This window comes from Bipolaris sorokiniana (assembly GCF_000338995.1).
Source record: "Bipolaris sorokiniana ND90Pr unplaced genomic scaffold COCSAscaffold_6, whole genome shotgun sequence".
Taxonomy (NCBI): domain Eukaryota; kingdom Fungi; phylum Ascomycota; class Dothideomycetes; order Pleosporales; family Pleosporaceae; genus Bipolaris; species Bipolaris sorokiniana.
This window is the reverse complement of record NW_006911900.1, coordinates 1,527,008-1,547,413: the sequence shown is the minus strand read 5'-3', so window position 1 is coordinate 1,547,413 and position 20,406 is coordinate 1,527,008. Positions and strand designations below refer to the sequence as shown.

Here is a 20,406-nt window from a genome sequence, read left to right as displayed (position 1 = left end):
GTGCCATTGTAGAAACGAAATTGGGCGATGTCGCCATGGGTGTGATATTCGCTGATATCGGGGTCGATGGCGCAAAGTTTGGCGAAACAGACGTCGTCGGGGTTACTGCATACATCTCTGGTGATATCGACTTTTTCGGTATGCAAGGGCGGAAGTTGGGCGATGTCGCAAACGAGTCTGTCCGCTTTGATGCGGAATGAGAGGTTGGATATGTGTTTAGCCATGATGAGTTGGCACTTGTGTCGACATGGCCATAGTCTGGCATGGTGTAGTCCGAGTACATACTAGTAGCATGTGACGTACTGGTTGGTATTGTCGTAGAGACATTGGTGGTCACAGCAGAGGGAGAGAAAGGGATAACCTCATCGTCATCTTCCTCATCAAATGGACTTGGCAGAAGTCCTTCGTCATCTAGATGCGCATAGAGGTCTACTTCATCTTCCTCCGCATCGAAAGCATCGTAGTTTGATACACCCAGCGGAGACGGCGGTAGGGGATGGTAGTCTCTATGCAGCGAGTGTCCTTTGGTTGGGGGTGAAGTCAAGACCCATGCTTCGTTTGGTGAGCGGAACGATGCTGTCTCATTAGGACCTGATGTCAGAGAACCGTGTGACGTGGGCGAAGGGCTTCTCGACGAGCTTGGAGAACTGGTAGGTGACCCGGACATGACAAAGCGATTGCTGGTTCGTATGGCGGCGCTGGGTGGGACTGATGGATGCTGTAGTAGGACTGGATGAGTATATGTGTCGACGCTTCCGTGAGTGAATTCTAAACGAGCCAGTTCAAGCTGAACCTTTTCTTTCTCCTGGACAATCGACACTCGAGCACTGGGTCCAGATGAGTCTCTCATGAGGATGTTCCGTCTCCGTATACCGTTCAAGATGGCGGCTTTGGGAAGCAAGTTCCGTCCCAAGGCCTTTTTCTTGGCCCATACTGCAATCTTTGAGCTACCTCGATCGACAATGTTGGATGCTGGATGTGAAAACTGTGGAGATAGTCGTGATGTAATGAGAAATAGTCGAAGTCGGCGTTTCTTTTTCTGCACACATGAATGTTCTCCGTCGATATCAGCCACAGCTCGGCTACGCTTCCTCGAAGCGGATATCGGCGGCCGAGGCAGAAATGTGAGCTTCATGGCTGGCGGCGGAAGCAAGATGAATGGTAACGTGGCGGAACTGTTGGCGGTCCAGACAGTTCCAGGGTGCTGGTTCAATGTTGATGGTGTGCTCTCGGTACCGGCTCGCAACATCCTCCGCTACCCAAACTCATGCACGATATTGGGTAAGGAGTAGCTGAGCAGACAGATTAGCATCCTCGGGTGTAGAGGGTGGAGAGTGTCGGTGGTGAGAGTATAGTTTAGTTGACGGGCACGGGACGAGGCCACAGAAACAAACGTAAAACCAATGCAGTGCTAGTGAATAGGCGAAGCTAAGCTTGGCTCTGTGGACCGCACGCACCAGTGTCGAGATGGAAGCATGTCACGAGACCATGTTCAGGGCGGAGAGACGGACATGGCCCGCACAGATGACACGATTTTGAGCAGCGAACAGGTTTCAATTTGGGATACCGAGAAGGGTCTGAAGCGTAAAAGAGTCGATGAGTCGAGGCAGGGTAAGCCGCCAGGGAGGAGTCGGGGAGTGGCAGAAGGAGAGGGGCGTGGTGATATGGCTAGTTGGTTGACGAGGCAAGGCGCGAATGACCCAGCGCTATGGGCAAGATGCGGAGAACCCCAGTAGGTGTGCACCAGTAGTGCCGTCGACATGTCGCCCATCTGACTGGACGGTGCTTCTTTTCCTCGACGGGCGCTGTGAAAACTCTGCTGGCCAAAAGGTGAGGCTGTTGCATCTAGACGGGGGCCGTCATGGATCCCCTCTATGTGCTTGCTTGTGGGGAGAGGCGTTTGCGACAATGTCATGGGCGGAGAAAGCCTCCAGCACTGCCATTGGGCTCGGCTCAAGGGTCCAGGGGGTCCTTGAACGTGCTCCTTCGCCACCCCAGAGCCCATCTCGACCTGTTTTCGCTCTCCGACAACGGCCAACCACTGCTTCGTTTCTTCATCGCCGCACTCACGAGCTCAGCAAACACGTCGTCAGTCTCTCATCACGCATCCGGGCTATCCTGGCCAGGGCGAGCCAGATGACAGCGGGCCCGTCGACGGCAATCTCACGGCTCCAGGTGCAAGCACGGCTACTGGCCCAGTTTTGATCCTCGCCCTCGGCCGGGGTCTGCGGGCGCCAGCGACCTAGGCAATCCTGGGGTTGCGTAGCCTGTTGGCTGCCTCTTCAGCTGCCGCTTGTACATGCGTAGCACAAACCCTCCAGAGCCTCGACCATGGCTCCATGGCCCTCAACATGCAACATGGGCGACGCGTCGGCCCTGTATACGATGGTTTCACAGTCCGCTGTGAGCCGTCATATTTTGCCTCTGTGCTGTGTCTGCACCCTGTCTTGTCAACCAACCCCATGCTCGCTACTATCATTCGTGTGTCCAATCTCAGCATGCTGTTGTGCAAAGGACAAACACTCGCCCGTGTCTGCAACATGGCCCACTGTGCTGGGCCTAAATGCAAAGCAACCCAAGCACCGCACCTCGTCACCATCTGTGCTCACTCAACGCAAATGACTTGTGTGCGAGGCTCAGCGCCACAATCCATCCTTGTGCGGGGTGAGCGTCAGAAAAGCAACTTTGTGGAGCACAAGGCGCCCCTCATCGACTGATTCACTTTGGTCCGGCTCGATTCGGGTTGCTGCAAAGTTCATGCCCGTGGCAGGGTTGGTCATTCGCTTGCCTTGGGCACTCTGTCAGATCTGCAAATCGATCAATGGCAGCAGACAGTCTCAAGCGAGATGTCGCCTGAAAGGAATGGCTAGCCCGTGCCTTTCTTGGCGCTCTGGTTCGCATTCGTCACGTGGTCGAATATCCGGAAAACATATCCGCTACCTTTGTGTCTATGTATTTGCAAGTTTGGTTGTATTGCTATGCTTTTTGAGCATGGCCTTCTTCTTCGCAGAGTCCCATTTCGCCTACTACTCATCCAGCAGCACCATCCCCCGTGGACTTTTTACAATTCGGACCGAGGACAGCTTCCCACCGTGTCTATCTTCTTGCTGTACCTGTTTTCCAAGACGATGATAGCCCTAGGGTAGATTGCTCGAATTACACTTTATTTGGCGCATCCATTTTCTCGCCCAGGTCCGGCCTTTCTTGTCCAGACTGTTTTTCTTATTCCCATAAACACCCATGTAGCACCAGAGGCTTCTTAAAACCCTCCTCAAATCATCAAATCGGCATCCGGCTGCCAGAGATACAAATCTCTATCTGCACTCGCGAGCAGATTCGTCCTAGGGTTATACCCGACAACAGCACCCTTGCCTTGACCCGGAAGCTTCTCCATTGGCTCTAAGATGTTGTTGGGCGCAGGAGGCTTGGATATATCCCATACCAACAGGCCGTCTTCCCCACTGCCTCCAATCAAGAAATGGCCGTCTGGAGTGAGGCATACATCGCCTTGGCCGTTTGCAGGCGTGTCCCCGTTGCGTGTAGCGCCACTGACATTGGTAACGGACGATGCGGGTGGTAAGCGCCCCGAGGATCCAGCTTTGCGGTAACAAAAGTGCGAGATGTCGCCGGAGAAGGCATCGAGGACGAAGTGGCCGCTGCCATTGGTGGCTACAACTAGACTCTTGCCGTCATTGCTAAACTCCATCTTTGTCCAGTCCACCTTTTGTCCTCCCATGAAGCGTTGCTCGTACTCTAGCAAGTCAAACGTGGCGAACGGCGGCTTGTCGTAGTTGCGCATGTCATAGAGGAGGATAGATTGCGTCGGCGGCGAGGCGATGGCAATGACGGTCGCCGACGGGTCGTAGGCAGCGAGGTAAGGCGCATGCAGGTTGAGCAGGCCAACGTAGTTTGGCGACTGTAGGTTCCACAAGCGCACCGTGTTGTCCCGCGAGCAGCTGATGAAATCGTCTTTGGATGGACACAGGGCAATCGACGTGACGGTATCGGTGTGGCCCTTGAAGTAGCGTATGTACGAGTTGTCGTGGGTGGAGAGGAAGCGGATGGTATCGTCAACCTTTGTGCTGGCATAGATGATGCTCTGGGCGTGGTGACTAAAGCGCGCAAGGTGGACGCCGTACTTTTGGCTCTTGAGCTCTTTTGCATGCTTGCCTTCTTTGCAGTTGTAGATTTGCAATGTGTCGTCGTCGCGGGCTACAATGGCGAGTTCGCCCGAGTCGTCAAAGTCGAGCGAGGTAATGGAGGTGCCGTGGCCGCCGGACTTGAAGCGCTGTAGAAATGGTAAATATACGGGTGCAAGGTGTCATGGGTGCCAAAGGGACTCCTTACTCTTTGAGGCCGGAAGCTCGTTATGACGTCGCTCACTTTTTGTGTCGGCGGGCCTGCAGGCGGTGGAGGAGGCCCTCCGCCGGGCGTCGCTAGCCCAGCCATTACAGTGCTTGGATGAGGAGGAGCTCGAAAATCCTTAGCTCGATATCTCCTTTACATGTCCATGTGCGTCGAGTAGCAATTCCGTAGGCGTGAGGGTTGACGCGACGCGACCGTGGGACTGAGCTAGAGCCGGCGGAATGCGCGCATGAGAGTGTGGTGCGAGGTAGAAAGTGGGTCACAGCGTCAACCAGCCTTGAGCCGAAACCGGACCCCCGAGAGATTATTCACAATTACTATGCCCTGCATTTGCCCTCTGTACACTACAACACTTCTCAATTCTTTTACTTTCTCACGGTCTTGACTCCGAGCCCTACACTCCTTTCCCCCTTGAAATTGACGAACATCCGGTAAACGGCGACACGCATACGAAACGATAGACGGCGACTTTGTCGTAGGACCTCAAACGGCGATACACCTGCTCGGAACCTCCAAGTCAGAGAGCGCTCAGTCGCATAAAAGGCGCAGCATGTCTACAACCCTTGGGTAAGACATTCTCTATAAATAATCAAGACACAAAAACTAATGCCTACCCTCTTCAGCTCCTTCATAGCCGGCGGCATAGCAGCATGCGGAGCCGTGACAGTGACGCACGGCTTCGAAACAGTCAAGATCCGGTGCGCAAAATAATCACTCTCTTCCCAATAGCTTAGCCTTCAAACCAAAAGAACATATCCGCAAGCGAACAGGCTGGTTGACCGCTTTCGCCCAGACTACAACTACAAGGCGAGCTAAAGGCAAAGAGCGATGCGCCGCGGTTATACCGGGGAGTCTTCCACGGCGTCAGCGTCATTCTCAAGAACGAGGGGCCCCGAGGCCTATTACGCGGGTTAGGATGTGCAGTACGTTCTCCTTTAAATCCCCCCAAGAACACAAACTCCAATATCTCTCTCTCTCTCACACACACACACACACAAAAAAAGAACAATATTAATACTATAGAACAGTACATCTACCAAATGACCCTCAACGGCTGCCGCCTCGGCTTCTACGAACCCGTCCGCAAAACCCTCACCACAACCCTCTACCACGACCCCAACTTACAATCCTTCTTGATAAACCTCTTCGCAGGCGCCTCCTCCGGCATCCTCGGCGCCGCAGCCGGCTCCCCCTTCTTCCTCGTGAAAACCCGCTTGCAATCGTACTCGCCCTTTCTTCCCGTAGGCACCCAGCACCACTACCGCAACGCGCTAGACGGCATGCGCCAGATCTATTCTTCCGAAGGTATAAAGGGATTGTACAGGGGAGTGGGGCCCGCGATGGTAAGGACAGGGTTTGGCAGCTCAGTACAGTTGCCGACGTATTTTTTTGCGAAGAGGAGACTGGTCAAGCATCTGGGGATGCAGGAGGGTATGCCGTTGCATATTGCGAGTAGTACGGCAAGTGGGTTTGTCGTCTGCTGTGTTATGCATCCTCCAGACACGGTTATGTCGCGGATGTACAATCAGACGGGGAATTTGTACAAGAGTGCGTTTGATTGTTTGGCTAGGACGGTTAGGACCGAGGGCGTGCTGGCGTTGTATAAGGGGTATTTTGCGCATTTGGCCAGGATATTGCCGCATACGGTATGTTTTTTTCTCTTCCCCTTTCCCCCTCTCTGTCTTTTTTTCTCTCTGGGGGGTTTTTCCCCCCTTTCCTCCAAGGATAGACTCCGAGTTTTGCTGACTTTTGACGAAAATAGATTCTCACCCTCACACTGGCGGAACAAACTATCAAACTCATGCGCATGGTCGAAGATCGCATCTTACCCGCTGATGTAAAAGCGAAGATATAAATCCTTCCCTTTTTCGCTTCTGTAACAATACAATGTTATTACCATCTTTGCCTTTGTGCTTCTCGAGTCCTGGGTGGGTTTTTTCCCCCCACAGTCTACAGACAGCAATTGAAAAAAAAAAAGAGGGGAGGGTTTCGACGTAAGTTTGGAAAGACAAAAGCAAGTACGAATAACATGTGTATGCTGTGTTAGACATTGACATCTGACATGAAAAGAGCATCAATGTCATGTGTCAATATTATAGAAGAGAAGTTATCAAGACAGAATAAATCAAGAAGGGGGTATTCGTACTCTATATGTATTTCCGTATGGCCAACTCAAACTTTTATATCGCTTCTATACAAAAACACTTTTATACAAAAAAACCCCTCCTCAATATACCAACAAACCAAACCCTTCTACAAGAGCGAAAATATCACTCATCATTCTCCCACCCCTCAGCCAGCCACCCAATCGGCCTACTCTTCCACATCCCCAACACCTTAACAGGCCCCCGAATCTTTTCCTGCCTCCCGTCTCCAACTCCCCGTACAGGCAACGCCGCCGTTATACTCTCAGCCTCAGCATCAACATCCATATCGACCTCCTTTACTTCGCCCTCACCCCTCGCAGCAAGTAAAATAGCACGCCAAGACTCCACTTTACCTACATTCCCCTGCTCCAGCAACGCCTCTGCGAGTTTAAAGCCCCAGAAGCATGGGGCCGAGAAGATCTGAACAAGAACCTCTTCTTGCATCTTCTCCGCTGATACAGCGACGCGTCTTGCGGGGGCCCAGTCGGACGAGGTGAGAATGTGGAGGAGCCAGGTGTACATTGCTTCTTTGATGGGATCCTCGGATTCCACGGTAGTAGTATGATGGCTGCTTACCTTGAACAGGGAGAGCTGGCCGAGGAGGCGAGTAACGAGTGCGTTGATGGAGAGTGTAGATGAAGTGCAGAACGCGGCGAGTAAAGGGGTCCAGATGAGAAAGGCACCAGACATGGAGGCGCCTAGTTTCTTGTCCGTGGGCAGAATCATTTTGTCGTCTACGAGGAGGTCAAGCAGAATACGTTGTGTTGGCGTATTGGCGGAGAAATGCAAGGTGTACGTTGACAAGGCTGTTTGAGCCGCCTTGTTGTCTTGTCGTCGTTGCTTGATCTCATTCTTTCTTTCCTTGACGTAAGACTTCAATACGGCTTGCAGTTTCTCCTTGACTACCGCTCTGGTTTCTAACCCCAACTCATCCTCAGCCTCGCCGTCGCCGGCACCAGTCTCAAAGGCATAATCCAATTGCCGCCAGTACCACTCCCACAGCCACTCGAGTGAGTCTGCGGCAGCACGCTTCAGCTCTGCAAGCGATGGCAAATGCCGATGGACGATGCGGTGCCGTGTTTCCAGCAGGGAGAGGGGTAGTTGGAGGGACTTTCCAGCGGGGAACCACGAGGGGCGGTCACGCGTCAAGTCGATCTGGGTATCTGCTAGGCCGGTTACGAACCTACGCGCACTCGTTAGACGAGGATCTGTCTATGTTTTGTATTTGTCTCGATTCCCTAATGCTTGGGTCTGGGTGAGGCAAGACGAAGCATGTGAATGATACAGACAAGGGTATTGACTCCAAGCATTTTCTGTAATAGGTATCTCGACACCGGACAAGGATCAATCACATCTGGCAACATTGACCGCCGGTTGGGAAACCTACCTTGATAGTGCTGTTGCATACAACAGCCGCAGGGCATTGTGCTGCAGCCCGCCCCTCCCATCTTGGAGGATGACATCAACAATATCTGCCGTCGACTCTAGTAGCAAAGGTAGAGCATCTAGCTTACGCAGGCGCCACGCAAAAACCTAGCCGCCATCAGTTTACTGCTTCTTGCCTTGCGTCGGTCTGGAACTATGCTTCTTAGACGACCAGACAGACAGAAGTCAGCTCACCTTGTTAACAGCCCTTTCTCTTCTAAGCGTCTCAGAGCAGTACAAGTCGTGGCGTAGCTGAAGCAATTCATGGCTATTGCGCCACGCAGTCACAACAAACCGAGTACTATTATTCGAGTCCATGGACACAGGGAGTTATTTTGTTCTAGACGCCCGAGCCTCAGGGCGTGCGAAGAGAAAGAGGTTGCGTCTCTAGGGCAGTGGGACCCCTGCCGGTGGAGTGGCTGATTTGCGTCCGCGTCTCAAAGCAAGAGAGCACGTGAGAACGCGTCAGATGCGAAACGATTGGGAAATAAAAAGAAATGAAAAGAAACTGTCTTGGATTGGACTGTAGACGATTAGCGCGAGTGGAGCATCGCGCCAATGAGGTAACAGAATGGCGGTTAAAGCCGGGGCAAAAGGCAATCTGGCACCCCATACTCTGGAACCTTTGTCGTGTGAAAGACTATTGGGCGCTACGTGGGTAGCGTCCGAGCGTGGCAGACATGGGCGGCGTGGTGAGAAAGTTGGGACGAGGCAACTATGGCGGGTCTCGCCGAAGTTGGGCGATGGATGGGGAAAAGGATGCAGATGGGTCCCCGTTTGGCGGCACATTGGTGGACGGGCCAAGGGGCGGCATGAGAGAGGACAAGTCAGAGAGGGATAGCTGGGCCGTCGGTTAGTTGTCGGTTAGGCGTTGATTAGTGATGGCAGTTCCGTCAGTGCTTTGGCGGATGAGGCTGAGGGACGGGATGATGATGGTGGTCATCTCATCGGGCCTTTGCCGGCCAGTGTGACACAATCGCCTTGTTGGATCAATTTGCGCAAGCCTGGCCTGGGACCTGAAGGGCAATGGGCCCGGAGGATGCGGCCCCATGTCGCCGACGCGCCATTTGCTGGGTCGCCGGGCTCGACGTGGGTTTTGGGACAGAGACGCCCAACCCTGGCCTCGGCGCATGCCGCAAGCTAGTCGTCCTGTTCCAGCATGTAGGGTTTCCCAAGGTTTGAGCAAGCGTGGCTAGAAGCGTGGAAGAAGCTTGCGCCATGGCACGACCAGGCCGATGCTTTGACGGCGACGATGGATAACATGACTGAGTAATGAGGAGTAGGCAAGCGAGCGACATTCGATATTCAAGCACATGGTGGTGGTGGTGGTTGTGCCGGGATAGTGTTGAGGGTGCCCTTCCCCCCTGGTTGGCTGCCTGCTGCCTTGCTCCTGCCGTTGTAGTCAGTCACCCATGCCATGTCATTGGAAGATGGACTCGGTATTTGTTATGTGTCTGTCATTGTGTTTGATTGGCTGCAGTCATGCCTTCTTCTACTATACTACTGCTACTATGTAACTACTATACGTGCATTTCCTCTCCATCTGACCTCGGTGTGAGCGATGATGCAAAGACTGGCTCTCTTGCCTGTGAAGGCTGGGTATCTCTTTCGCTCGCTCTCGCTGTTGTCTAATAGTGCCCTCTTTTTTGGCACCCAACTGGGGCCATTGCAGAAAACAAAACAAAAAAACGCCGTGCTGTGCTAAAGATCAAAAAGGTGTAAGACTAAAAATATACAATAATGTAAAGCTGTGACCACGCTCACAACCACCCATATCCTAGTCCAGCGTCCCGCACTGGCATAGAGGGTTGTTTGACTTGTTGAAACCACCACTCCTTGGATACGGTCTCGTCGTCGTCGAAGAAGAAGCTCTGACCTTCCATGCTGCTGGGTGTTTGAGACTTGACATGGACTGCCATGTTCTGTGCCTGTTCATGGACCGGCGGCAGAGGGGGCGATGGCTCCTCGACACTGCCTTCTGAGCTTGCGTCATCGTCATCGTCTTGGTCTTCCTCGTCTTCCTCGGGTGGTTGCCAAGTCTCCTCGAGCTTAAGGCCTTTTCCGGTACCCTCCGTGAGCGCACCCCAGCTTAGTGATGGCTCTGGGGCATCGTATAGGCCAAGGGCAACAAGCTTCTCGCCTTCCTCTTCGTCGTCCATGTCCTGGTCTTGTTGCTGGGCAGAGGCAGTGTTTTGTGCCTGGTTCCTCTGTGCCCATTGCTGCAGGTACCATGGGAGAGGCTCCGAGGTGGGCGTGTTGACACAAGAGTCGACATAGCCGGGAGTGTGTTGAGGCATGCTTTGCCAGCCATACTCTGATGGAGCACTAGTCCGGGGCTCGAGCATCGAGTTGCGGGCAGAGAGCGAGTAGTAGTCGGAACCATGGCACGAATCTCGTGATGGCGAGTAGTTTTGCTGCCAGTGTTGACTTGGCATAGGGTCAAAGTAGTTTGTTTGTTGTGCAGTCTGCACCTGTGATGACGCGGGATGCCAGCTCACGGGTCGTGTTGATTGGGGACGCTCCTCCTCTTCTGGCTCTACGCCAAACATCATTCGGTAGTGGTCGTCGAGGGTGGCGTATAGCTTGGTCTCGGAAGTAGTCTTGCGCCTCTCCATGGCCTTTGGGCTGCTGTGGTGGCTCTTTGTCTTTTCAATGCGTGACGAACGGCATCCTGATTGGCTGGCCGAACCACGAGAGGTGCGACGGTGTAGTTGTGCTGGCTGCATTTGGCCGGACATGGTGTCGAGATGGTAGGATGGAAAGGAAGTCGGCATGTACGGGGGGGGATGGTGAGTGTGAGTGTTGATGTGTCCAGACAGGTTGTATATGTGTGTGAGAGCTGATCACGGTTCTTCTGGTCTGAAGCGAAGGGGGAGGGGACATGTGCATAGGTATATGGAGTGCCAAGAGATATAGACAGATGCGGAAGGGTGGACGGGGAAATTGGAACAGCATGAGGTCGCGGCAAAAGTCATGGTGCAAGGAGTGCCAGGGCTAGACTAGCCAAAGTCAAGAACAAGTAATAGTGGGATAGATGCAGACAGGGAACGGGTGTGTATTGACTATACGGAGCCACCAAGCACCAAGGGATGGCTCGGTGAGGGAGCGCTGTGACGACTAGGGCCAGTGGCACGGCTGGCACGATCACGGCAAGACATGGGTGCAGAAAGCGAAAAGGAAGGCTTGGGATGACCAAATCACAGGACAGGGAGGGCAGACGAGCACGGCGGACCATGTATCATGGCGCAGCGCGCGACGGGGCATCCGTGCAGCTAGTAAGTAGACGACGACCGGCTTGTCGAGACAGCAGGGTAAGGGAAACGACGACGCGGGCAGCCATCATGGCAGAGCGCGGTAGTGCGACTAGGCCGTAGTGGGACTCTTTGCAGTGCGACTCAGCTGGGCTCCACGGCGGGGTTCAGTGTCGTGTGTGCATGCGAGGGGGGGCGTGGGTGTGGGTGTGGGTGTGGGTGTGGGTGTGGATGTGGGTGGGCGCGGTGGCTCTCCAGGCGGTCTACTAGCCCTGGTCGACTTTTTTCTTGTCGGGGACGGACGGTGGATGGATGCATGGCGACGCCGTCGCTCGGCAGCGCTGTGGTTTAGCCGCGCTGAGGGCAGGCCAGCGGCGAGGCAGCTAGCCAGCCAGGCCAGCAGCAGTCGGAGTTGGAGGCGTATAGAATAGTCAATTTACGGGGCAAAGCCCGGCGGTACTGGTGTTGTGGGAGGGGGGAGTGCGTGGGCGTGGGCCTCCAAGCGCAGGCCGGCAGCCACGGTGAGCCTGTGTGGCGGTAGCAGGATGCAGGACGCAGCAGGTAGCACGCAGCAGCATCAAGCAGCAGCGGTCGGGTGAGATCAGGGGATGGATGGGGATGGGTTGCATGTGTGGATGTGGATGTGGATGGATGGATGGAGGATGGGGATGGGGGCTCAGAGTTTGGTTGGCGCAGGTGCAGAGTGCTGGGTGCGCTACGACATGTTTTCTCGGGAGCGGGCTTGCAGCCAATAGGAAGCGGGCACGGGGCCTGGAATGGCACCCAATGCCAGCCGATAGTATCGGCCTGTAAGTCGCCATGTGCCCGTGGAGGCATGGCATGTTGTCGTACTACTAAGTATGTACATACATACAATATACATAGCACATAGTAGCTACTGTATACGCACACGCACCCACCACACATCCACATGCCATTCCCCCCTCGCACCCGGCAAACCACTCTGCTGGCCCTTGGGTATCCAAGCGCCATCTGGGGCGGGCGGTGTTCCGACGACGCCATTGGCCCAGCGGCTAGCCGACCGTCTTCCAGAAATCGACATGCAGCCAGCCCGTCCCTGCAAGCGGCGCGACGTGCAACGGATGCAGCATCAGACTGTCTCTCGCCCCATGCACCCATGCACCCATGCACCCACTGCCCGCCTGCGTCACACAGCCAACGACGGAGACGCTCGCGGAGATTGGTGCAGCCCGGGCTTAGGCACACCGAGAAAGACAAGCAAGAGCGCGAGGAAAAAAATAATCCCTTTAACGTTTGGCCAGCGCCATGCTCCACACACGCACGCCTTGAAACCAGTGCACCCGCCGCCCTGGCCCTGCCCGGCCTTGCCCATCGAAACACGGCCATGGCAGTGGACTCGTCAACCACGACGTCGATGCCGACGCCGGTGCTAGCCTGCATCGTCCTCGTCCTCGCTCTCGTCCTCGCCGTGTGGCATGACTGGCGATACGCGCGTTCGTAGTGTAGTGTAGTGTTGTGTAGTGTAGCAAGGCCGGCTGTCATCTGGCACACGCTCGACTTGGGACTTGGGCGGCCCCGATCACGACGACGAATGCTGCCTGCACCTGCTCACGCCGCCTCCCCTAGCCACAACCCCACGGCCGCCACGCCCAAACCGGCATCGTCGTTCGACACGCACAAATCCCCGGAGCGGGCGCTGATGAGATGCAGCCGAAGCGCCGAGAAGGAACCCTGGTTTCGTCCCGCCTGAATGATCGGCAGCGGTCCAACGCGGGCGCACGCATGCTCGTCGTCTCGTCCAAACCATCAGGATCCGGTCAGGGGGCCTGCATCTGCTCGCCAAAAACAATACTCCATCTATGTATACGACTGACTGATTGACTGACTGACTGACGGACGGACTGGCGGATTGACTGACTGAGCCCTCCCTCGTTACTTACCCCAACGGTGATCATGCAACTCGAAAACGTGCCTTAGCAACTGCCGCTTGGCTGCATCCGCGCCTGGCTCCGCACATGATGCCTGTCTTGTTGTCGTCGACCATCCATCCATCCATCCATCCATCCGTGTTGCTTTGCCTGGTTACATAGTAGACAAGTCATAATGGGGCCCAAGTCCCGTGACCAGCACATGCCCACTGTGACTGTCGCTCTTGCCTCATCAACCTGCCTCGGTCATTTGGATCCTCGCTCCTACTTTGCGGCGTAGCCAACTGTACCACACTGTGCATCACAACCTGACATTGTACGCGGAAAAGTAAGCACCGAGTGGTCACCGGGCTGCAGCACTCCCTCCATCCTTCCGTTGCTGGTGTGCTGGTGTGCTTGCTTGCTTGCTTCCTCCCTTCCTATGTGCTCTTACTACACACATGCACACATGCACACATAGATACTACATACTTACCATACGCACCCAATCTGCAAGATACGGGCGTTACCCTCAAGTCCCCAATGCTGACCTGCGTCGCCCCATCGCTCATCTCGTCAGCCAGCTCGCGACGCCGTGCCGTGCGTCACTTGACACGAGATGCTCTGCAGCCATTTGCACTATTCGGATTGTCGCTGTCCGACTAGCCGGATTGTACGCTGCTGGGGCTCATCAAATCGAGATTGTCCGGCCTGCCGTTTCAACAAGACCATGTCCGGCCTCGTTCGGGCGCACTGCTTGGATTGACGCGGCGCGGGTCCTGCGCCCTCATCAAAGCGTATGTATGCGTATTCAGCTGCCCATTTGTGCCACGCCCAGTCAGGCAATCTGCAACACGGGAAAGAAACCCTTGAATGACGTACCAGGGCGCGGTCCACAAGTCGAGTGGGTCTCAAACGTGGCGTCTCATCGTCGAAGACACTAGAGTGGTAGTAGGAACAAAGATTGCGGTATAAGCGGCACCGCCTACGCTAGCCCGTCACAGGCCGTGCGTCACTCTTCCCTGTCGATAACAAAGTCCATCTCCACATTTGGTCGACACAGACAGGGCCATTCTCTCTGCCAGAGCGTCTCCATGTCGCCTCCGCATCGGTCCTCCGACACAATCTATATCACACACACACACACACACACACACACACATACGTACATACATACACATCCAAGCGCATGTACATCGCGCCTCACCTGCTTGCCTGCTTCTCCCTCTTTCGCCCTCGTATCGCGCCCCCAAAATATCCTACTCCACTCTACTTCACCACACGGAATCCCTCCGTCTGTCGAGCTAATCAAACACGAGGGCGCGAAACGCACAGAGTTGCTTCAGCATCAAGTGGTCAATTCGGTAGCCACATCGTTGCTCACCACGGCCATCTCTAGTACCATCTGTAGTAGTGACAGGCAGACCCGCCTCCCATGGCCGCTACCATGCGTGTTCTAGACCCCCGCCCTAAGGCGACGTCAAACACCAAAGTCTCTTGCAGGCGCGGCGGCACTTTATCCTAGGGAGCGAGCATTAGCCTTGCTAGGCGGCTCGATAGCCCACTTTGTTCAACGTTGACCCTATTGGCAGCCAATCGCCCTTCTCCGTAGCCTGCTTTTGGGGTGCCTTGATCAGCAGCCACACTAATCGTCGGTGAGCCTCCTTGCGGTGCGCTCGACATTTGCCGGGTCGCACTATGCATCTCCGGCGGCACATGCTGGTTGACAGTAGGAGGGAAGGCACGGCTCATGTCCTGCCGCATACAACACATGCTAATCCCGTCTATCACCCAAGTATGTACGTACTTACGTAGATAGACAGCATGACATTCACAAGTGCCATGTGCATTGGGTGCAAGAAAAAAAATAAGGAGCGGCATGCCGTTCACCCCCCCCCCATTCGGCCAACACAGCTGCAACAGCCCGTCACACTCGCGAGGCTTGTGCAAAAAGTAATGTGAGCGCTGTACTTGGCTTCACACGACGCGTCGCAGCTCATGAAACTTGCTTGTCGGTGGCCCTTATGCTGCTCACGCAACTGCTGCCAGGTTGGGCAGTGACTCGTTTTGACGCACACTGGCGTTTGTTTTGCTTCTGCCGCTTGACGGTGACCCGGCCTCCTGCATCCCTTGCATGCAACACGTACGAGCATAGGATTACGCCATGAATCAGGGCAGCATCAAGGCGCCTGCTAATGCAACAGGCGTCGACATGGCAGCTAATATAGAAGCAAAGTTTCTCAATCAGCACCACACATGGACGGTATCCGAGGTCGGGCCACCTCGAGCACCACGCTTACTAGCTATGGTTACACCACCGATCTGACTCTTTGTAATACTACGCACCAATCCGGCAATGCCACTCCGCTTTAATCTTCCAGCGGCCACCCCCCTAGTCCGCCATCGTATACCATACTCACCATCCGCCTGTAAGACTGCCTGCCAGTCATGCATCCCACCGTCGTCACAAATCAGCCCATGTGTCAAAAGGCGACGCCAGCCTCGGTGTTACTGCGTGCAATCCCCTCCGGCAAGGGGTCCTCGACATTTACCCTTCTTCGCTACCAACAAGTCCGGCCCCAAGATCGTTTGCGTACATACTTCGTCAGCTCCAGTGACGGTACCAGACAGGCCCGCGGGTGCGACTATGAATCTATGCATGCATCGTCCGCTTTTTTTCTTCACCTCACCAGATCGACAAACTGCCCGTCTTAGTCCTCTAGATCGCCTCTAGGCCAAACCATACGCTTACGTGGTCTTGTTATAGCCCGCTGCAACCACTCAGCGCCCGTCTCCTGCCCGAAGAAACTCTCTATTTGCCTGCCAATGTGCGCAAAAGCAGTTACGCCTGCATGATCCTGATTAGCGGCGCCTTCGTATATTGAACGCCTATTTTTGGGGTCCCTACACGAAAAGGACTGATCGCTGTGTCGAGTGTACCCAAGTCGCTTATTGCATGGCTGGCCGCCTTCCATCTGCCTTTCCTACCCGGTCTGATGACCACGGCAGCACCGGCCTCTGCCTTTGTCGACACATGCACCGATGTTTTCACGCTGCTGCGGCTAGTACGCGCTCCACCAGCGCCCGCTACACTACCCCTCCTTTGAGCAGCCTCCACAGCGATCCACGGCCTGGCACGACTTGGAACTGCCCCCCCCTTTCGCCTCCAAACAGACCGCTCCAGCATGACCTCGACAAGGCACAACAGGCGCGGCTCACCTCCGGTGTGCGTTTCATCGACCTTTTATTTCTTTATTTTCCTCCTTCCGCTTTTTCCGCAGCCACTCGCTGCCCAACAATCAAGCGTCACCCCATGACATGGCTTGCACACTGAGTGGTACTATCCGCTATTATAGTCGCTCACCCTATACTATATGTACGCTCGATTCGGTGGATACTTGCAAGCGCGCGCTGTCCGCAAAAATCGCAAACTGAGATCCCGTTGTCAGATACCGGATCACCAATGGCCACCCGTTCCAGACAGACGCTTGCTCCCCTGTGACTTCCCCATTCGTGAATGTTCTTCTCGCCTAACACCCGTACTTACTTACTTGGACGCTAGGCCCTAGGTAGATTTTGCTTTTGACCATGTCTTGGAGCCTGCCGTCAATAGAGTATGTTACCACCTAGGATGTATCATGGGCAGACCGGGGGTATGGCGTGCGTCACGTTGAGCAACCGTCCGGAACAAAAAACGCTCCGGATCGTGGATGCGAACACACCGACAATCTTACCTCGAGACGACAACTAGCACGTACATAGTAGAAACCAAGACTTTGCGCCCACTCCCATTACCCACACCCATGTTGCTTCCCTTACAACCATATTCAACCGCTGCAACGCAACGCTGAGCAAATGCCGAATATACACCGTACACGCTTATACCCAAGCATTCCGGTTGGCACTAGTGCCCACAAGCAAAATAACGAAAAAAAAAATCATGTCAGATCGCCCAGCACGCTGGGTGCCGAGTAATTGCTTCTTTGCCAGAGTTCGATTGACTGATTTTCTTAGTCGTCCTTGCTAACCACCAAGGAAAATATTTTCTGGGCGAACTATTAACCACCAGCGAGCCAGTCCCTCTTATATCTCACTACCCCCAGACAGTTAGCATAGTCCATGATCTTCCGGAACTACCTGATCACTCGCAGCCAGGCACATGGCGCATACGTACATGAGAAAGGACACATACATACATATAGCGTACATATGTATGTAACATGTGTTACTACAAACGAACTTGTACGGGCCGATAGTAAGTCACATTTTTAGGCCACCCAGAGGCCATTGGGACCATTATGGCCCCAAAAGAGGAAAAGGAAAGCGTCCTCATGCCACACCCACACCCACATACACGTACTGTACGCCTACATATTTTTTTTACCAGGGCCATGTTTTTCAACGGCCCGGAGACAAAAAAGCAACGGCGTTATGCATGTCTCGATTCGATTTGCCCTAGCCAAAAGCCTAACGCCAAGCGTGGTGTAACGAGGGGAGGGGTGTGTGTGGGTGGGAGGGGCCATTGTCATAAATCCGACAAGGGGAGGGCGTATGTTGCATGATTGGGTTCGGTAGAGTTCCAGATGCAGGACTTGCCGATCATGACGAAGAACACACACCTCTTTCCTTCCTTTCTCTGTCACTTTCCTAATAAGAGGAAGTGTTAGCGGTTTTTTGGAGAAGGGGGGGGGGGGTTTAAACATTTTGTCTTGTTTCGCTCCGACTTTGCGGATTACTCAACGCATCCTTTCTTGCGAACGAGTACTGCAGCTAAGGGTTAGAGTGGTATTGTAATCTTGTTATCCAACCTACGCGAATACGGGTGTTGCGTAGCGAACGTATGTGATTATGTGATGATGATGATGCGTTGTGAGAGAGTGTTCCCTCTTCCCTTATTTCTTTTTCGGCAATGGGAATACGCAAGGAGACGCGGCAGGCAGCGAAGCGCTCGCTGCGGTCTCACAGCTTGCATGGGAATATGTGTTGTGTAAGATGGTGACGTAGTTGATGCATGTGGCTGGGGAGGGGGGGGGCAGCAATTGAGCGTGGGGATAGATAAGCGGTATTTTTTTGTCCGCTTACTTGTTGTTGTTTTTCTCCAAATGCTGATTGTTGTTTTGATTTGCCGTGTTGTATATCCGAAAGAACCTTTGGGAGAAAAAAAAAAGTTAGTTGGGCTGCACGTCTGATGGGCTGCAGGAAAGGGAGTAGCGCTGTTGTTGGAAATGCCATGTCTTGTTTCTGATGCTAAATCGACGATGGGGAATGATGATCAGATGGGTAAAGAGCAAGTCATCAGACCTTGTGGGTTATGTGGCTATGTTCATGCCGCTTTTCAGCATGTTACTGCTCATCGTTCGTACTAATGTCGAGTTCTCTCTTGACGTAATTACTCACAAGGTCATCTCGCTTGGCTGTTTTTCAAGGGGAGACCACAGTCCTCTCGATGTCGCTTTGCTCTGTACCTTCTCAGAGGTATTGTAGGATATGTCTAACACTCAAACATCACAGCATGGCATCTTCATCGTGAACTCGCACATACCGCTTCTCTTCTCCTCCTCCCCCTCCTCCTCCCCTCTCCCCACCCATCTCATTATTCACCCCTACTTCCGCCCCTTCGGCTCCCTCATCATACAATAAAGCGTAACAGCATCCTTCTCCCCCTCCCCATCCCTACACTCCATCTCCTTAACCAACCTAAACCCAAACCTCTCATAAATGGCCCCATTGGGCTCCCACCGACTACTCTCCAGATACGCCCTCCGCCCCTCTCTATCCGCCATATCCAGCACCACCTCCATGAGCGCCCTCCCCACCCCTTGTCCCTGACACTCGGGCAACACGGTAACAATATTACAGAAATAGTACCCTTGGGGATCAACCCACAACTCCCTCTGCGCCTCCGCCTGCCGTGCCTTCCAAATCCAATACCGCGTCGTCGATAGCCCGCCGCGCCCATACCACGCATTCATGCGCACCTGGTTGAGCCACAGCCACCACCCGGACAGGTACTCGGCCCAGGACTCGGGTTCAGAGACTGGGTGTGGCGGGAGCCACATCGCGCAGCCGAGGATCTTGGAAGGTGCGGAGGTGTCGCGGGCGACGTAGAAGAGGCCGTGGGAGATGCCCCATTTGCAACGGAGGGTTAGGGAGACGCGGTTCCGCTCGAGGGAGATCTTGGAGCGGTCTGGGTAGATCCAGAGGTTGTAAGGGTCGTTTGCGAAGGCTTGTTGGATGGTGTCGATTGCGCCGTTGATGTCGGATTCGGTCATACGGGTGACTTGGATGGGCATTTTGGGCCAATTTTTTCTCGTTCGAGTTATTTCGAATCGTTGATTAATGGTGAGAATTGATCTCTTGTTCTTCTTTCAAGGGGGTCGAGTAGATTTGAAGGTAGGGTTCGCGACTTCGTTGATTGGGGTTTTTAGTCGTGCCATTCTTGTGTGCCCACCCCCCGTTTTCTTTTGCGTGATGAAGCTTGTTGAGGCTGCAGCTGTGGGAGTGGGGTCACGTGGAGTGCGGGGCTTTTCGGGATGATAACGACGATGGGGGTAGGTTACTTTGGAAGTTTTAGCCAAATAGTTTCTTGGAGGTAAATGATAGTAGTGCCGTTTTAGGTTTTTAGAGTGATGTTCGTGTATGTTTGAGAGATTGAATTATCGTACACTTTCTAGGTTTCAGTATCAATTCGGCATCTCGACTTTTACCATGAATCACTACAGTAGCTTTCCAGATCAGCGATACTATGCGGGTCCCTTTCTGCATATTGTATCTCCTCTACACCATTAAAAGGTCTTAAGCGGGTATGCCAAAGCCCCTCGGGGCCTTTGCCAATTGCAAAACCGAAGCCATTGCTTTGATTCTAAATCATCTTTGACATATGATGGAGAACCACACGGTATAGATTATACCTTGATGTTAGTACAAACCCATTATTCGGGCTTCATCAGATACTGTTCCGTCCTTATGGCTGGCACCAGGCGTACGCCAGCAGTCTTAGCATCTCTTGAGAGTCTGAGGTGATGGATGATTGCGTTTGGAAGACTCGCTGTCAGTTGCTACACAACACATAGTAGTATTCTTGATATCAAGGCAAAGCCATTTTCTTACCAGTTTGTTTGGTACATGAGAACATCCAACAGCAAAGTCACATGCAGTGACTTTCGTAGTCATGTTGACTACTTTTCGCATACGACTTGGTAGTGGGGTCACATTTATATGGGCTCAATATCACTTTCACGAGTTCTATCAAGTACAGATGGTAATCGCCCCAATTTTCTCATTAATTAGTAGCGTGACGCTACTGTTGGTACCTCATTACTGCTAAAT

General features: G+C 53.7%; 8 protein-coding genes across 8 annotated transcripts; 2 read left to right on the top strand and 6 right to left on the bottom strand.

The window, feature by feature from the left end:
* Nucleotides 1-688: 688 nt before the first annotated feature.
* Nucleotides 689-1,135, bottom strand: COCSADRAFT_63308 (uncharacterized protein; the record flags this gene model as incomplete). The annotated part of the gene is made up of 1 exon (XM_007701024.1): nucleotides 689-1,135. A coding segment is annotated over one exon (447 nt), but the record flags the coding sequence as incomplete, so codon positions are not given.
* A 236-nt stretch (nucleotides 1,136-1,371) lies between these two features.
* Nucleotides 1,372-2,172, bottom strand: COCSADRAFT_318812 (uncharacterized protein). The gene has a single exon (XM_007701454.1). The coding sequence runs from the start codon at nucleotides 2,003-2,005 to the stop codon at nucleotides 1,493-1,495; it is 513 nt and encodes a 170-aa protein (XP_007699644.1). The 5' UTR covers nucleotides 2,006-2,172; the 3' UTR covers nucleotides 1,372-1,492.
* Nucleotides 2,173-3,271: 1,099 nt separating this feature from the next.
* COCSADRAFT_87773 (uncharacterized protein) lies at nucleotides 3,272-4,449 on the bottom strand (the record flags this gene model as incomplete). The annotated part of the gene is made up of 2 exons (XM_007701453.1): nucleotides 3,272-4,288; nucleotides 4,348-4,449. 2 exons carry the CDS (start codon nucleotides 4,447-4,449, stop codon nucleotides 3,272-3,274), a joined length of 1,119 nt encoding a protein of 372 aa, XP_007699643.1.
* Nucleotides 4,450-4,686: 237 nt separating this feature from the next.
* COCSADRAFT_36505 (uncharacterized protein) lies at nucleotides 4,687-6,347 on the top strand. The gene is made up of 5 exons (XM_007700994.1): nucleotides 4,687-4,932; nucleotides 4,989-5,063; nucleotides 5,159-5,288; nucleotides 5,394-6,011; nucleotides 6,128-6,347. The coding sequence occupies exons 1-5, from the start codon at nucleotides 4,916-4,918 to the stop codon at nucleotides 6,218-6,220; spliced, it is 933 nt and encodes a 310-aa protein (XP_007699184.1). The 5' UTR covers nucleotides 4,687-4,915; the 3' UTR covers nucleotides 6,221-6,347.
* COCSADRAFT_36504 (uncharacterized protein) lies at nucleotides 6,332-8,372 on the bottom strand. The gene is made up of 3 exons (XM_007700993.1): nucleotides 8,133-8,372; nucleotides 7,900-8,045; nucleotides 6,332-7,695 (listed from the first exon to the last, which is right to left on the bottom strand). The coding sequence occupies exons 1-3, from the start codon at nucleotides 8,253-8,255 to the stop codon at nucleotides 6,636-6,638; spliced, it is 1,329 nt and encodes a 442-aa protein (XP_007699183.1). The 5' UTR covers nucleotides 8,256-8,372; the 3' UTR covers nucleotides 6,332-6,635.
* Nucleotides 8,373-9,373: 1,001 nt separating this feature from the next.
* On the bottom strand, nucleotides 9,374-10,963 carry COCSADRAFT_36503 (uncharacterized protein). Its single transcript, XM_007700992.1, has one exon. The coding sequence runs from the start codon at nucleotides 10,673-10,675 to the stop codon at nucleotides 9,698-9,700; it is 978 nt and encodes a 325-aa protein (XP_007699182.1). The 5' UTR covers nucleotides 10,676-10,963; the 3' UTR covers nucleotides 9,374-9,697.
* Nucleotides 10,964-12,796: 1,833 nt separating this feature from the next.
* On the top strand, nucleotides 12,797-13,051 carry COCSADRAFT_88340 (uncharacterized protein; the record flags this gene model as incomplete). Its single annotated transcript, XM_007701452.1, has 1 exon — nucleotides 12,797-13,051. A coding segment is annotated over one exon (255 nt), but the record flags the coding sequence as incomplete, so codon positions are not given.
* Nucleotides 13,052-18,494: 5,443 nt separating this feature from the next.
* Nucleotides 18,495-19,575, bottom strand: COCSADRAFT_318721 (uncharacterized protein). Its single transcript, XM_007701451.1, has one exon. The coding sequence runs from the start codon at nucleotides 19,368-19,370 to the stop codon at nucleotides 18,681-18,683; it is 690 nt and encodes a 229-aa protein (XP_007699641.1). The 5' UTR covers nucleotides 19,371-19,575; the 3' UTR covers nucleotides 18,495-18,680.
* Between the last annotated feature and the right edge of the window lie 831 nt (nucleotides 19,576-20,406).